The sequence below is a fragment of the Monodelphis domestica genome, chromosome 3 (genome assembly GCF_027887165.1).
Source record: "Monodelphis domestica isolate mMonDom1 chromosome 3, mMonDom1.pri, whole genome shotgun sequence".
NCBI lineage: Eukaryota > Metazoa > Chordata > Mammalia > Didelphimorphia > Didelphidae > Monodelphis > Monodelphis domestica.
Window position 1 is genome coordinate 175,056,595 of NC_077229.1, and position 13,661 is coordinate 175,070,255.

Genomic DNA, 13,661 nt, shown 5'->3' on the forward strand with positions numbered 1-13,661 from the left:
AGTTTCCATTTATAAAATAGGGGTAACAGTATTTTAAGACTCTACTTCATAGGAATCTACCTGTAGGATTCAAATGAGAAAATGTTTTGCAATTTTTAAAATATCAACTTATTATCCACCTCAAACAGAGTTCTATCCTTCCACAGCTCTGTCTCTTCACTCTACTTCATTCACTTGTATTGTGCCTTTTGGTACCTATTGAAATCATTGGATGTGAGTCCTGAGATTCTAGAACCAGAGGACAAAATAGAAATTGAAAGAATCCACCAATTACCACCTGAAAGAAATCCCAAAAGGATAACATCCAGGAATATTATAACCAAATTCCAAAACTTCCAGGTCAAGGAGAAAATATTGTAAGCAGCCAAAAAGACAAAGTTCAAATATCATGGACCCATATTAAGGATAATACAAAACTTAGTTGCTGCATTAAAGGATAGGAGGGCATGGAATATGAAATTCCAAAGGGTAAAGGAGCTAGGATTTCAACCAAGAATCATATACCCAGCAAAAATGAGCATAATCCTTCAGAAAAAAATGGGTATTCAATGAAATAGAGAACTTACAGACATTGTTGATGAAATGACCAGAGCTGAATAAAAAATGTGACTTTCAAACACAAGGCTCAAAAGAATCATAAAAGGTAAACAGAAAAGAAAAATCAAAAGATGTGGAGATGATTCTTGTTAACACCAAATAATTTGTCATTATTAGAACAGTTCGATGAATTATATGTAGAAAGAAGGCAAGAGATGTAGTTGAATATTATGGGATGATATAAAAATTAAATTAAATTAAGGCATGAGAAGGAGGAATGCATTGGGAGGTAGGGGAAGAGAAAAATTGAATGGGGCAAATTATTGCACATAAAAAAGGCATGAAAGCATTTACTATGGATGAAGAAGATCAGGGAGAGGGGGAGAGTATGTAAACCTTACTCTCATCAAAACAGGTTCAAAGAGGGAAGAACATACACAATCAATTGGGTATAGAAAACTATCTTACTCTGATGGAAAGTAGGAGGGGAAGGGGATAAGAGAAGAAAGGTGGGGCTAAGAGAAGAGGACACATTGAGGGAAGTTAAGGTCAGAAACTAAAAGAGGATAAATATGATGGAAAGCAATCATAATGGCACACATTTTTCAAAAAGGCTCTCTAATAAATGCCTCATTTCTTAAACACATAGAGAAATGAATTGAATATATAAAAATACAAATCATTCCTCAAATTATAAATGGTCGAAGGATATTAATAGGGAGTTCATATTAAATAATTAAATTATTAATAATTAAAATAATTAAGTTAGAGAAATCTAAATTAAACCAACTCTGAGGTACCATGCCACACCTATCAGATCAAATATTATGATAGAAAAAGGAAAGTGACAAAATATGGCAAGGATATGAAAAAGCTGGGCCAAGAATACATTGTTGGGGGAGAGTTGTGAACTCATTCCATTATTCAGGAGAACAATTTTTACCTGTGCCCAAAGGACTATAAAACAGTATATATCCTTTGACCCAATAATACCAATACTGGATTTGTATCCCCAAAAGATAAAAAACAAAAAAGAGAAAGACTTATATGTACAAAATATCTAAAGTAGTTCTTTTTAGTGGAGCAAAGATGAAAACAAGTGAATATCCACTGATTGGGGAATGGCTGAGTAAGTTAGAGTATATGATAGTAATGGAATACTATTGTGCTATAAGAAATGACAAGCAGGAACTCAGAAAAACCTGGAAAGACTTATATGAATTGAAGCAAAGTGAAATAAGCAGAATTAGAGAACACTGTACAATGACAGGAATACTTTACAATGAACAACTGTGAAAGCTATTCTCAGTAATACAATATTCCAAAAATATTCCAAAGGCCTCATAACAAAAAATGTTATCTATCACCAGAGAAAAAGAACTGAGTCTGAATCCAGACTAAAGCAGACTTCTTTCCCTTTCTTAATTTTTTTTCTATTTGAGTTTTCTTCCACAAAAGGATTAATATGGGGAAATGTTTTAAATGATTTGCATGTGTCACATCTATATGAGATTAGGGAGTTGGTGAGGAGAGAGGGAAGGAGAGAACTGAAGACTCAATATTCTTTTAAAAATGTTGGAAACTGTTTTTACATGTAATTAGGGGATAATAAATTAAATTTTAAAAAGATTAGAAGGGAAACAACAAATTTAGAAAAAAGTTTTATAGCAAGTGTCTTCATTTCTCAAATATATAAGAAGAACATAGTCAAATTTTTAAAAATACAAAGAATTCCTTAATTGAAAAAAAATTATCAAGGGATATGAACAGGTAGTTCTCAAAGGAAAAAAAATTAAAATTATCCATATTCATGTGAAAAATGCTTCAAATCACTATGGATTAGGGAAATGCAAATTAAAACAACTTTGAGATACCACTTTAGACCTAACATTGGTTAACATGACCAAAAAGGAAAATGATAAATATTGGAGGGTATATGGGAAAATTGGGACATTAATACATTGTTGTTGGGACTGTGAACTGATACAGCCATTCTGGAGAGCCATATGGCATCAAGTGCAAAGGCCCATAAAACTATGCATATCCTTTGACCTAACAATACCTCTACTGGTTCTGTGTCCCAAAGAAATTAAAAATAAGGGAAAAGGACCTAGCTATACCAACATATTTTTAGCAGCTCTTTTTTTTTTCTAGCGGCAAAGAATTAGAAATTGAGGGATTATTCATCACTAAGGGAATGGATGAATAAGTTGTAGTATATGGTTGTAATGGAGTTCTATTATACCATAATGAATGATGAACAGGATGAGTTCAGAAAAACCTGGAAAGACTTATATGAACTGATACTAAAATGAAGTAAGCAGAACCAGAAGAACAATGTATACAATAACAGAAATATACAGTGATCAGCTGTGAAAGATTAAACCATAATCAGTAAAACACGTCTCTAAGATAACTACAAAAGATTCATGATGAAAATGCCATCCACAACCAAAGAAGGAACTGTTGAAATCTGAGTGCAGTCCAAAGCAGGCAATATTCTACCATATTTCCTTCATGAAATTTCTATTCTATGTGTGATATGTCTTCTCTCATGGTATGATCAATGTGGAAATATGAAACTCATGAAAGTACAGATATAACCCATATCAGACTATTCACTATTCTATCACCTTGGGAAGGAAAAGAAAGGAAAGAGAAAAATCTGAATTTTAAAATGTCAAAAAGCAATTGTCAAAAATTGTTTCCATGCATAACTAAAAAATTAAAAAGTGGAAAAAATAGAAATAGCCAAGATTTCATCAGTTTGGAAATGTTTATGTTATGTTATGTATCTGGCCAGATACACAAATGGAAATTGTCCACCTGGCATTTGGAAATGAAGGACTTGAATTCAGAAAAGAAGTCAAGGGTTGGGATTTGGAAGTCAGTACATAAACAAGAAAAGAAAAAAGAAACTGGGAGGCAGTTATTAAAAATCAAAGAGAAAAGTATTATATATATATATATATATATATATATATATATATATATACATACAGTAGGCAAATATATTAAAATGTGAGCTCCTTTAGAGCAAAGAGTATTTTTGCCCTTTTTTGGTATTCTCAGCTATTAGCACAGTGCCTCCAACATTGTAAGTGATCAATCAAAGCTTATTGACTTGGGGTCAAAAGAACAGAGAACAAGGAGAAAGAAAAGGAAGCTGAGTTAGGTTAAAAACAACTTGTACAACAGAGAATGACTAGGGTCCCTCAAATCAAGACTTTTGAGACTACATCAATACCATGCTGTAGAAATTCCTCTACATCTTGGAAAAGTTTTCTGGAGCACTCTTTCCACTTCTTGTATCAAATGAAACTTGGGTTTCCTTAGAAGTTTTCAAATAGTCCTTTGCAGTGAAAAAAATAGCTCTTTCGAAAGTCATCACTGACTTCCTTTTCTCTATCTATTTACATCAGTGAATTTCTAGTAATTACAACTATTTTTCCCAATCAACCATGCTTGGGAACCTTGGTATCATCTCTGACTTCTTTGTTCTTCCTTCCTTCCCTCTGCACTAGTCACATGCTCTCAGTTGCCAAGTCCTGATGATTCTTCTTTGTGAAAAACTCTTGTATCTGCACCCCCTTTATTCTCTTCCATTGATTCTAGTAGGGGTCTTCATTAGGTCTTGGATGGACTATTGTGACAACATTCCAATTTGTATTCTTCTCTCCTAATTAATTCCCTTTATCACTGTCATACTAGTCTCTCTTATGTATACAATCCCAAGATACCATTCCTTGGAAGCTTTCACTGGCCTCCTATACCTACCAAATAGGTCCCAAATTCTTCAACCTAGCCTTCTAGGCCCTCTAAAATCTGTGTCCACAAGGAAATGAATTGAATGATCCTGGAAAGTCACCTCCTGCTCAAAAAACAAAACAAAACAAACAAAAAAACCCACCTTCTCTAGGTGTTTCTCCAAGGTCATGCAAATAGTAAACAGCAGACTAATAATGAACTGAAGAGTCCTGATCTTCCTCTACTATCTAACTTTAAATAATGGCGGAATCATTGGATGAGACAATACTTACTTAGAAATGAGTTCTAGTATAAAATCTATAAAGGACCTATGATTTCATTGGGACAGAAAGTTTTCATTGGCCAATCTCTAACTCATCCTATTAAGAGTTTTCTGATATTCAGGTTAAATAACTTCCCCATTGCCATAGCTTCCATAGCTAGAAAATGTTAGAGGTAGAATATGAACCCGAGTCTTACTGACTCCAAATCTATCACATTTAGCCACTAATTCACACAGGCTTATGCATTCTAATAGGTTTGTTTTTCTGTTATTTTAATCAGTTGCATTAGCTTCCAGTCCTGGCTTTCATAGAGTATTTTTTCAAGGGTCAATATCATTGCTCTCATTTTATAAGTTATTGTACCTTGGCAAAGTCTCTAGGGAGCTGCCAAGCTTCCTGGTAAATGGAAGAGTGGTAGGAAGGACACAAGGACATTTTTCTAGTTTCTCCAAGAAGGACACTGAGGCTAGGTCCAGTCTACCAGCTTAGTCACCTATGGGCTTTAAACCAAGAGAGAAGGCAATACACAGATAATACCAGGGCTATATTCACATGGTTCCTTGACCAACTGAAAAGAATTCTCACCTGTTAATGCCTTTTCTTTAAGTAATATATCCATGAATACATGAATAAGGTGGTAGGAAGTGAATATTTCTTTTCAAAAAGGATGGTGTCACCTCAGAAGAGTGTCAATCATCAGTGATTGATGTTGCACTCTTCAATCATCCCTACAGTCAATCTCCTCCCCACTTCAGAATGTTCTGCCTCCACACAAAGGGAGGAAAGTTTGACACATCCAACAAACCTCTGCTTTTTTAGAGATAATTTCCATTGTAGAAAATTTACTTAGCATTATTTAGCACTTTGTTCTGCTATAATTTAGAGCATTTTAACAAGGATATGTCAGGGAAAAGTAAGTCAACCTAAATTAACTAAATTACAATTTATGTCACTGTCAACCTGGAAGTGTAGATGAAGATAAAAATGAAAGCCTTCAAAGGTCAGCTTATGAAACCTTCTGAAGACCTTGGGGAACTTAGTTCCCATTCAGACTCAATATCAGAAACTAATACAGTTTTATTAATGGAAATGACATTAAAGAATATTCATAAACATCTGTTTTACATCTGCACCATAAAGACTATGATGCCTTTCAATTTGATTTGTAACTCAAACCTCCGATACTATGGATTGATTCTTCAATTCAAACATGAGCTGCTTGAGAAAAGGAAGTGTTTTGCTTTTCTATTTATAACTCTAGAACTTAGCACAGCCCTATGCCCAGAGGAAGCACTTAATATTTTTTTTAATAATAATAACCTCTAAAAACTCAAGTATAACCAGACTTTCTTACTTGGTATTCTTCATACTTATCTTTCTATTTCAGATCTCCCCACCATTAGAGTGGTCATCCCACATACCTGGAATGGTCTTCCTCTTGGGGGCAAAGCATTCTGGATTTGGAATCAAGAAACTTGATTCCAAGTTTGAATCCTGCCTACCAAACTTACTGGCTAAGTAATCCTGAGCAATCTCTCTTGTTGGACTCAGTAAGTGCTAAGGTGCCTCCCAGGTCTAAATCTATGATTTTCATGAATGCTGACCCTTCCCACAACCTCTTACCCCTCAGTTAATTACTAGTGCCTTCTCCTAAAAGAAGACTCTGTATCCACTGTATTGGAAGAGAATAGTGAGAGAGGGGGACTGAATAGATGTTACCCCAGGAAGCAGGTTAAGTTGAGGGGAATGAATTCAGAGAAACACCTTCCTCCTTGTTCTCCCTGATAAACAGCCAAATGGAGTCTCTGCCAACCAGATGGTAAGTCAGCCTCTCCCCAATCTTTCCTTTTGAATATTTTAAATTCTCCCTCCTACTACAAAGTTAAAGACAGCTTCTTATAGTATACGGTCTAATTTATTTGCTTTGGGGAAAGAGGGGATAGGGAAATTTAACAGGAGAGAAGGAAAGGGGTTTCCCTAAACTATATTTCCCTATCTATCTTCAGTTCAAAGTCCTTTCTATTCAGTTGAGATCTTCACTGGGCAAGACTCTTTAAATTCAGCCAGGTCAAGGAGGATAACAGCCAAGCACCTCTTCAGCCTTCCTCTTTCAGAGAGGTTGGCCAGAGAGAAGTGAAGTCAAGTGGTGAAGTGACCAAACCACTGAAGAAGTGTGTCCAGGTACTCAGATACTGGGCTAACTGCCCCTCCTCCAATCTTCTATAGAATCTCTCTCCCCTCCCCCAATGGGTCTGGGTCTGGGTCTGGAGTATTCTATCTGCTTTCTGGAGCTTTTCTTTGGATTTCATCTCTTCAGTCTTGGTCTATTTCACTCAATCACACCACTATGTATCACAAACACATATATCCCTTTATCCTATATATAATTTTATGCAAATAGTATATATGTGTGGATGTATATATATATATATATATATATATATATGTATCATAAACTTAGGGTATATATATACATTCACACACACTATATGTATATTTATATGTTGTGTTAATACATATGCACATATGTGAGATAAAGAGGAGTGTATATGGTGTGAATGTGAATATATGCATATTTATATATTTATTATATAGCATTATTTTAGTATATTACTTATATATTATATAAATATATGTAGGCAACACAGGATAAAGATATCTTTATCATACATATATATGTAAAGATAGCATCTTTACATATATCTGCATATATATGTATGATTTACATATTTATAAAAATTTACATATTTACAAAGGTGGGAATTATGAGGACTGATTAAAAACAAAACACTGGTATAGAAGGAAATAGAAGAAAGGGCAGGACTAGGAGTGGAGATCAAAATGTTGGGAATTACAGAGCTGGTAATCATAACTCTGAATGTGAATGGAATGAACTCACCTATAAAATGCAAGCAAATAGCAGAGTGGATTAGAAACCAAAATCCTATCATATGTTGTCTACAAGAAATACACATGAGGCAGGTAGACACATATAGGATAAAGGTAAGTGAATGGACCCAAATCTATTGGGCATCAACTGAGTAAAAGAAGGCAGGAGTCTCAATCATGATATCTGACAAAGCCAAAGTAGAAATGGATCTAGTTAAAAGAGATAGGGAAAGTAATTACATCTGGATAAAAGGCAGTATAGACAATAAAGAAATATCAGTACTCGACATGTATGCACCAAATGACATAGCATCCAAATTTCTAAAGGAGAAACTAGTGGAGCTCAAGGATGAAATAGATAGGAAAACTATACTAGTGGGAGACCTGAACCTTCCTCTATCAGAACTAGATAAATCAAACCAAAAAATAAATAAGAAAGAGGTAAGAGAAGTGAATGAAATCTTAGAAAAATTAGATTTAGTAGATATGTGGAGAAAAATAAATAGGGACAAAAAGGAATATGCCTTCTTTTCAACAGCACATGGTACATTCACAAAGATTGACTATGTAATAGGGCATAAAAACATTTTAAACAAGTGCAAATGAGCAGAAATAATAAATGCAACCTTTTCAGATCACAATGTAATGAAAATAATAATTAGGGTACGTGGAGAGGCAAATCAAATATTAATTGGAAATTAAATAATAGGATTCTTCAAAACTGACAAAGGAAAATGACAATGATGAGACATCCTTTTAAAAATCTATGGTATGCAGCCAAAGCAGTTCTTAGGTGGAAATTTATATCCTTGAGTTCATATATTAACAAATTAGGGAGGACAGAGGTAAAAGAATTGGGCATGCAAATTAAAAAACTAGAAAGTAAACAAATTAAAAATCCTCAGATGAAAACTGAATTAGAGATCCTACAAAATAAAGGAGAAATTAATAAAATTAAAAGTAAAAGAACTATTGATTTAATAAATAAGACTAAAAGCTGGTAATTTGAAAAAATAAAATAAATAAAGTACTAGTCGATCTAATTTAAAAAAAGAAAACCAAATTGACAGTATCCAAGATGAAAATGGAGACCTCACCTCTAATGAAGAGGAAATTAAGGCAATCATTAAAAACTATTATGCCCAATTATATGGCAATAAATATGTCAATCTAGGAGATATAGATGAATATTTACAAAAATATTGGGGAATGGCTGAACAAATTGTAGTATATGTTGATGATGGAATACTAATTGTGCTCAAAGGAATAATGAACTGGAGGAATTCCATGTGAACTGGAAAGACCTCCAGGAATTGATGCAGAGTGTGAGGATCAGAACCAGAAGAACATTATACACAGAGACTCATACACTATGGTCTAATCGAATGTAATGGACTTCTCTATTAATGGCAATGCAGTGATCCTGAACAACTTGGAGGGATTTACAAGAAAGAACACTGTCCACATTCAGAGGAAAAACTGTGAGAGTAGAAACACAGAAGAAAAACAACTGTTTGATTACATGGGTCGAGGGGGATATGATTGGGGATGTAGACTCTAAATGATCACCCTAGTACAAACATCAACAACATGGAAATAGATTTTAATCAAGGACAAATGGAAAACCCAGTGGAATTGCATGTGGGCTACGGGAAGGGGTTGGGGGAGTGGAGGGAAAGAATATGATTCTTGTAACCAAGGAATAATGTCCTAAATTGACTAATCAAATAAATTTTTCAAAAAAAAAGAAAGAAGTTAGATGATAGTGAATGATAGTTAAGTTTTTTTTAAAAGATTGTGTCAGCCAATAATTTAGAATAGAATCTAATAAAATGTAATTAATTGGGATTAATTCTCAAATTCTCTATTTGAGTTCAAAAAGTCTATTGCAGAAAGAGATCTAGATTTAAACCCAGAGGACCCAGGTTTGATCTTGAGCCTGTCATTTGCTAGCTATGTGACCTTGGTAAAATTATTTAACTTCCTTGGCCTCTATTTCCTAATCTGTCAAATAAAGAAAAACAAAAACATGTAGTGTAGCATGGTACAATGCAAAGGTCATTTGATCTGGTGCCAGGAGACCTGAGTTCCAAACCCATTTTTGTCATTTACTAGTTATATGATTTTGTGGAAGTCACTTACTCTGTCTGGGCTTTAGTTTCCTCTTCTGTAAAATGAGTCCTTCAGTCTAGATGACCTCTGAAGTCTCTTCCAGATCTAAATCTTTGATTCTAGCTATGGGATAGGGAAAGTATAGCTAGGAAAGAGTTCACATGGAAATAATTTTCAAGGTTTGCAGGCACTCTGTAATGTGAATATGTCTACAGTGTGATAGGGCAGCCAAGAAGAAACAATAGGAACAGCCCAGCAAAAAGAGGAAAGGACCTGAAAATCTAATCTTCCTTCTCACTCTTATTAGTCCTGTGACCAAAGTTAAGATACTTATATTTTAAAAATCTGTTTCCTCCTCTGTGAATGAAATAATACCTGCAATTTCTACCCTCAAGGTCAAATGAGTTAATATATGTGAAGTGCTTTATAAGCATTCATGCACCACATAAATATTAGCTAATATTGTAAGGAAATTAATGGGATCTTAAATTGAATTGAGAACAGCATGAAGAACAAGGAATCGTCTTTTTGTCATCTCCATTAGACTCTAACCAACTTGAGTACAGTAACTGTCTTCTGCCTCCTTTTTGTTTTCCCAGCACTTGGCAAGATGCCTAGTACATAGTAGGTGCTTTGTAAATATTTATTGATTAATCATCAGGCTAACTGAAAAGTTTTATGTTTCATTTAGGGTGCCACATTTTAGCAAGGGCATTTTCAAGATAGAACATGTCCAGAGTAGAGCAATTTCCCCTGTCCTTTCTATTATCCTCATCCCAAACGTCATGGAATTCCATAGAAGGGAGGAAAGGGAAGAGTTTATATTAAATGCCTACAATACACCAGGGATTATGTGAAGTGTTTTACAAATATCTCATTTGATCCTCACAATAATTCTGTGAGATAGATACTATTATTATCCCCCCCCCCTTTACAATAGAAAAGACTGAGGCAGCCAAAAGGTAAGTGTTTTGAGGTCAAATTTGAACTCAGGACTTCCTGACTCCAGCCCATCATTGTATCCACTGCATCACCAGAATGGTAGTTGGTAAAGCTTCATCTCTTTGCCTCCTCTCTCCTATAACCCTACTTCCAGATCCCACTAGGGTGACACTGCTGTTCATTCCACTTGAATAAACTACGAGTCACCAACTACAATCATTCTAGATAGATGAAGGGCTATCAAATCTTAGCCTCTCTTCTACCACTTATCCCTCTGATCCCTAGATACTAGAGCATAGCCTATCCTCTTTGTGCTCTCAGTTCTTTCCACTAGAGCTGAACTTTTTTTTTAACCCTAACCTTCCATCTTAGAATCAATACAGTGAATTGGTGACAATGCAAAAGAGTGGTAAGGGGGTAGGCAATGGTAGTTAAGTGACTTGCCCAGGGTCACACAGATAGGAAGTGTCTGAGGTCAGATATGAACCCAAGACTTCCCATCTCTAGGCCTTGCTGTCAATCCACTGAGCTATCCTGCTGCTCCCCAGAGCTGAATTTTTTTATGTGTATCTTCTACACTTAGAGTATGAGCTCCCCAAGACCAGGGGCTGCCATGATTTTTGTGTTTTTGTCTAAAGCACTTAGAATGGTGCCTAGCACACAGGAAATACTTAAGAAATGCCTTTTCTATCATGATTTTTTCACTTAACCAAAATGTCAAGAGAATTAGAGGGCCTGGTATAAGAGGACCAAAAGAAGGAACCAGGGATATTGATTCAGAAATGAAAAGGCCTAGAAGACATAAGATAGGACTGGCTTCAAGTATTTGAAAGACTCTCAACCAGGAAAAAGGATTAGATTTGTTCTATTTGATCCCAGAAAGCAGGATTAGGAGTGAGAGGTGGATACTGTAAAGAGGCATATTGAAGCTTCATGTAATCAAACACTTTCTAACAGTCATAATTGTCCAATATGGGAATGGGCTCTACCAGGACACTGTGGATCTTCACTGTATGCATTATTCAATCAGTCAATGTCTGACAACTTTGGAGGGATTCTGTCCAAGACTTCCTGATGAGACACTAGTTATAAAAGAGAGCCTCTGAGGATTCTTCTAATTCCCAGGCTCTGTAACTCAATGACTAATCTCTAAAGAACAAATTTTAGTACTTTACTCATATATTTTCACTCCTTCCCCTATTTCTCCATCTGCCTTTCTTATAATTTTGTGGACTCAGTCATTCCCTTTATTCCTCTTAGCTGCAATCCCATTTTGTTATCTCCTAATCTCACAAAGAATTCTTGAATCTTTGGAGGGAGGGGATGGTTTCTGTTTTTTCTTCTTCTTACTATTAGAGACATTCATTCAATCATACTATAACACATTCTTCTCTCAAATAACCCATTCCTGCTTTTTCTATCATTCTGCAATACCACCTTCATTCTCCAATCCTCACCTTGTTCTTTTTTTTCTATCCTCTTGAAAACCAAAACAAATAAATCCATTACCTAGTTGTAATAGACCTTACTCTAATTATCCTCAATGACAGAAAAGATTATGGAGGGTAGTACTGTTGCTGAAAAAAAGCTCACAGAAAAGACACTAGCAACTCCTAATTTATATGGATTTTTTTCTTATCTATAAAATCATATGAGAATGGTTTATTTATTTAGAATATCCTTTAAATGAAATCTATAGCATGGATTCCTAAAAACATTAGCTCTTGCCTTCTCAGTGTTCCCATGACTCTTGGTGTATCAAGCCTCTGGTAGGCTAGTCATGCAGGTATGTCATTCTCTCTAATGTCCTAACTAGTAGCAGAAGGAAACCTTTACAAAAAGGAGAGAAGAAACATAAATTCAATGAGCATTCTTCTTTGAATTACTCAGAGTAAGAGAGAAAGGAGGACAGAAGATATAGTTCTCCCCAGATGTACTCTAATTCTAGTCATCTCCTTGGTATCCTCCTGCCAAATGTCTGGCACTATTACTCTCAGTACCATTTTCAAAAGAACAATTTTCATCTCTGTTACTAAAAAATATTTGTCTGAGAAAACCTTCCAAAAGTGGCTTCATGTATAATTAAATTTTAAGTTATCAAAACTCTGGTTTTCTGGGAAAAAATATAATTCAGCATCTTATCTTAAAGTAAAGGCCCTATGTACATCCACATAGTTAGCTTTTAGTTATTCATGCTGATTTTCACATTTGTAGATTATACCCAAGTCCTACATACTTCTTCATCCTATGGGCAGTTGGCTTCTTGAACATTTTCATTATCATTAACACCTTTACAGAGCACAGAAAATAAAAGGAAATGAAACAGGCTGGTAAGTTCTGTTCATTCTGAATAAGATCTTCCTAGAGGTTTAAATGAAGAGGAACTTGAGTCTACTGTCTAAAATAAGACTTTGGAAGTTGAGAGGGAACATGGTATAGGTAGGCTTGAAATTTGGGTTCAAATCTCAATGCCAATACCTACTAGGACCATAGACAAATCACCCTTTCTTTAAGCTTTGGTTTACTCTTTTGTAAAAAGAGGACAATAATGCCTGTAGTACCTACTTCATTGGGATAATATAGAAACAAAGCATTGTGCAAAACAAATCAATAGCACTTATATCAGTCAGTTATTGCTGTCATCAGTAGAAATATATTTCCTCCAAATCCACTAAAATCAGACAACTGACTAGAAGCACACTTCTGAATTGTATGAAGCATATTCTTTGTGCCACAACATATACCTGTTCTGGATACTTGCTCCCAGTGATCTCAGCTACAGTATTGAAAGATTCTGCATCTGGGTAGTTCTTTGCTTCCATCTTTAATTGGATGACAATTTTAGTCCCCCGAGAAGCCATTCTTGCCATCATCTCTGCATCCTCCACAGTGATGCAGGCTGTTGGGATCTTAGGTACACCATCCTGATAGGACTGCATTCCTGTGTGAGGGCTTGAGAAAGGAAAAAAAAATTACTCCCAAGAGACTGAAGTAGATAAAAAGAAAGGCATTTATAAAAATACTTTCATTTTTGTTGATTTTTTCTAACATAAGCTACATGTGAATAAACAGAAGAGGATTGTTGCATTCTTGACAAAATAATTGTTGTTGCCATAATCAGAATTTGGGGGGGGGGTTCTTGGATATGGA

At 35.1% G+C, this 13,661-nt stretch overlaps 1 protein-coding gene across 3 annotated transcripts in view; it reads right to left on the minus strand.

Moving 5' to 3' along the window:
* Positions 1–13,661, minus strand: part of CPQ (carboxypeptidase Q) — a 703,529-nt gene that overhangs the window by 407,569 nt on the left and 282,299 nt on the right. For all 3 annotated transcript variants that reach the window (XM_001379746.4, XM_007488142.3, XM_007488143.3), the window contains one exon: positions 13,256–13,463. In XM_001379746.4, the coding sequence (XP_001379783.2) occupies positions 13,256–13,463 (208 nt within the window). The remainder of the gene's footprint in view (positions 1–13,255; positions 13,464–13,661) is intronic.